Below are 3,642 nucleotides of genomic sequence, written 5' to 3'. Positions count from 1 at the left end.
TTATTTAAATAAATATTCTTTCTAAACATTTCGATCGTGGATGCTTTTGGTTTTCAGTATTAAATTTTTATATTTTTAGAAGAATACAAAATAATCATAAATTAAAATTTTTCCAAGTTGGACAAATATTTTGCCCACCTTTTTGAATTTTCCAGCTTGGCTGACAGTAAGGGGACCATATAAAAAACAGAGCTGATATCGACCTCAAGTTTAAGGCTTTGTTCTGTTGTTTGGAAGCAGCGAAAGATGGTTTACGCTGCTGGAGGGAAGAAAAAAAATGACAGTGCTTTGGCAGCAGCACTACCCAAGAGGAAATCATCAAAAATGAAGAAGCAACGGGTATTTCTTTTATATTAACAAATCCCATCCATTCAACTCTGTTATTAATTGATGAATCCCATTTTGCCCAGAAGGAAATGCAGGAAGGCTTCAAACGCTTGAAAGAGGAGATGGAGGATATTAGTAAAGAAATAAGGTTAGTTTAACATACCAACCTCAAATTAAGCCCTCAACTCTCTCAACACTTTTGGATTGTCAATTCCTCATCATTTTTAAGTTTCATTTCATACATGTTTCATTATGTTTGTCCTTTGTTAATGCTTTTCATCGAACGAACACAAATTTTATCATTATTTTTATTAAAATCATAAACCCATAAACTTTTTAATTAAAATAAATTTTATAAATTTTAAATTTTTTTAAACATATTTTTTAAAAATTTAATTTTACATAATATTTTGTAAAACACCGATCAAATTTTAAAACTTTATCTTATTAAAATTGAGTTTATTTGACAAAAAAGAAATTATTAAGGAAGGCAAAATGTGGAGATGAGAGTGTATAAAAAATTTCTTGTTTGAAAGTTGAAAGTGAGTGTCCCTCTCTTACTGAATATCATAAACTCTTATTCTTCCTACAGTTCAAGTATTACTCCGAAAAAGGGCAGTAGTTCTTGGCTTGAGTTTGGGGCAGAAGTAGAAAAGCTTGAAGAGGAAGTGGCAGTGAAGAGGGCAGAGACAAGACTCTTGGCACAGCAGCTAATGGAAGCAGAAACCAAAGTCGAAGCTAGCCAGAAAAAGGCTAATGAAATAAGGATGCTTAATGCCCTGCTTTTCCTCGAGAATCAACGTGAGCAGAGTCTTGTTAATGATTTGACACGCCGTTTTCTGGGTTGAAGTTCTGCTGTGGAGAAAGAAGAACAAAGAATAAAATTTCTAGAGTTGGATTTGATTATCTTAATATTTGCTTTTATGTTATGTAATGCAGTCCAAGGTTTTTTATGGTTTAAATTTGTTATGTTCTCTTCTTTCTAGCAACAGGACATGCGTAGTATTGAAATAAAATTCCAAGGCTTCATTTGGATTCTACCGGAGCCGTGGTGAGGTGCGAATAACACTTAAAAGTCCACTTAGCATTCGTTTGGATATCATCCCTCATGACGGTAACTTTTAGACCTCACCGAAGCTAAAATATTAACTGGACCCGTAAGAACTCTTTGCTTTTTTCACCGTCACTTTGTTCCATATTTGCCCCTTTTTCTCCTCGTGTTTTTCTTTTTTTTTCATACTATTATTTTTTTAATTATTTAAAAGATAAATAAATTTATATTGTTGACTTAATTTATTTTTATTTTTACTTGAATATTTCCAAATTATTTATTTTTATTAACTTTCTCATTATTTTATTATTTATATAAAAATAATTTAATTTTTTAATTATTTACTAATTTTATAAATATTAAATAATATAAATTTTAATTTATATCTTTAATGGTTATTTTATTATTTCACCATATTTAATCTCACTATCATTGTTGTGTTTGCATTTTAACATATAGTTCAATACTAATTTTAATCTTACAATTATAATACTTAATTTTACTGTTATAATAATTAATCTTACCGTTATTACTATTTTCAATCTTATTAGAACTAATTTCATTGTCTATTCAAATGAGCTCTAAAACAACATTTGATCGGTGGAATTTTTTTTGTTATTTAATTTTCTATTATCTGATTCTTTGATTTAGTTTAAAAATTTTTTCTCATATAAAAAATCTTACAATCTCAACAATGTTAAAAAGGGAGAAAGTACTCTAATATCCTTGCGTATTTTTTTAGATTTAAGAGAGAAAGTGAAAATTTTTTCCATTTATCCTCACTTATTTTTAGATTATATAGACAATGTTATTTATCTTTAAAACATATTAATTTTATATTTTGGCTTTTTTTAGTTTTGACAAAGATTACTTTAAAAAAATTAAAAATGTAACTTTTTGTTGATAATATATTATGAAAAAAAATTTTATTTTTAGAATAAAACAAAATTGATGTTTTTAAAATAAGAAACGTGATTTTTGTTAAAAATATGAATATAAATTATTTTTCAAAATTAAATTAAGATGATATTTTTAAGATAAAAAACATTATTTTCATTTAAAATATAAAAAAAAAATTATTTTTAAGAATTTTTTATTTTCAATAAATATGACATTTTTCAGATTAAAAACATGATTTTTGATGAAAATATATTATGAAAAATTTTATTAATTCATATAAAATTTATTATTACAAATATGATATGTGCAATAAAACCTAAAATACTTTTATTTAAATAATTTAACAAAAATATTAAATGTACAATTTACATATTAAATAAATAAAACATTTTAATTAATCATTTATTATTCACACGTTATTCATGTGTCAGTATTATAAAAAATAATATAATAAAAGATTTTATTAGATAATTTTATATTCTTCTTATTAAACAAAAAAATTTCACATTTTTTAAAGTCAACAAAATTAAAAAATTACATATCTTCTTTCAATATCATTTTTTTCTAAAATTTAAGAATTTATGAATCAAATGTTATTTAGTACATAAAATTTATGAGTTCTCAAAATTTTATTTAGTAGGCGACTTAACCATATATTAAATTATAAAAAAAACAATAATATTATAATATACTAAAAAACCAAATTTTTTACTTTCAATAGTAATTATTAAAAATGTTATAATTTTTTCCATATAATTTTATATTTTAAAATATTATATAATAATTTTGTTATCAATATTTTTAAATATATTTTTTAATGTGTATAATTAAATTATTATTCAACTATTAATCTTTTATTTGATTATGTAAATAAATTTTTAAAATATTTATTACAGAACACTCTCTCAACAATGAAAATTAATAAAATCAATGTTAATTTCAATAACAAATAAATTAAATCAATAAAACTTTTTAAGTTTTATCTAAAACACATAATTTCAAAAAAATTTTAATCTCAACTGTAGCTTGGGTCCTCACTTGACTCATGTGCCTCCAACCTTGTGGATAGGTTCCATATTCCACCTTTTCCACTCTCACTTTTGATGAAACAGTACAATTTTCATACTGGGGTAGGTAATAGAAGACGATGATGATTTTTTTTTCCGAAATAAATTTTTAAAATATTTATTACAGAACACTCTCTCAACAATGAAAATTAATAAAATCAATGTTAATTTCAATAACAAATAAATTAAATCAATAAAACTTTTTAAGTTTTATCTAAAACACATAATTTCAAAAAAATTTTAATCTCAACTGTAGCTTGGGTCCTCACTTGACTCATGTGCCTCCAACCTTGTGGA

At 24.0% G+C, this 3,642-nt stretch overlaps 1 protein-coding gene across 1 annotated transcript; it reads left to right on the top strand.

Annotated features, from left to right (window-relative positions):
- The first annotated feature begins 212 nt into the window (after positions 1-212).
- LOC149511596 (uncharacterized) lies at positions 213-1,481 on the top strand. The gene is made up of 3 exons (XM_089754741.1): positions 213-339; positions 411-475; positions 920-1,481. Exons 1-3 carry the CDS (start codon positions 247-249, stop codon positions 1,173-1,175), a joined length of 414 nt encoding a protein of 137 aa, XP_089610867.1. The 5' UTR covers positions 213-246; the 3' UTR covers positions 1,176-1,481.
- Positions 1,482-3,642: the final 2,161 nt, after the last annotated feature.

The sequence above is a fragment of the Durio zibethinus genome, chromosome 25 (genome assembly GCF_047325235.1).
Source record: "Durio zibethinus cultivar Kanyao isolate XHJ-2024 chromosome 25, ASM4732523v1, whole genome shotgun sequence".
Lineage (NCBI taxonomy): Eukaryota > Viridiplantae > Streptophyta > Magnoliopsida > Malvales > Malvaceae > Durio > Durio zibethinus.
Note: the sequence above shows the minus strand (reverse complement) of the source record. Positions and strands in the feature narration are given on the sequence as shown.

What these genes read in the sequence shown, in the direction of transcription:
- LOC149511596 (XM_089754741.1), top strand. Translation starts at nt 247, where the DNA reads ATGGTTTACGCTGCTGGAGGGAAGAAAAAAAATGACAGTGCTTTGGCA. An exon ending in CAAAAATGAAGAAGCAACGG is followed by an intron (nt 340 to 410) that starts GTATTTCTTTTA and finishes CATTTTGCCCAG; the next exon opens with AAGGAAATGCAGGAAGGCTT. An exon ending in GATATTAGTAAAGAAATAAG is followed by an intron (nt 476 to 919) that starts GTTAGTTTAACA and finishes TTCTTCCTACAG; the next exon opens with TTCAAGTATTACTCCGAAAA.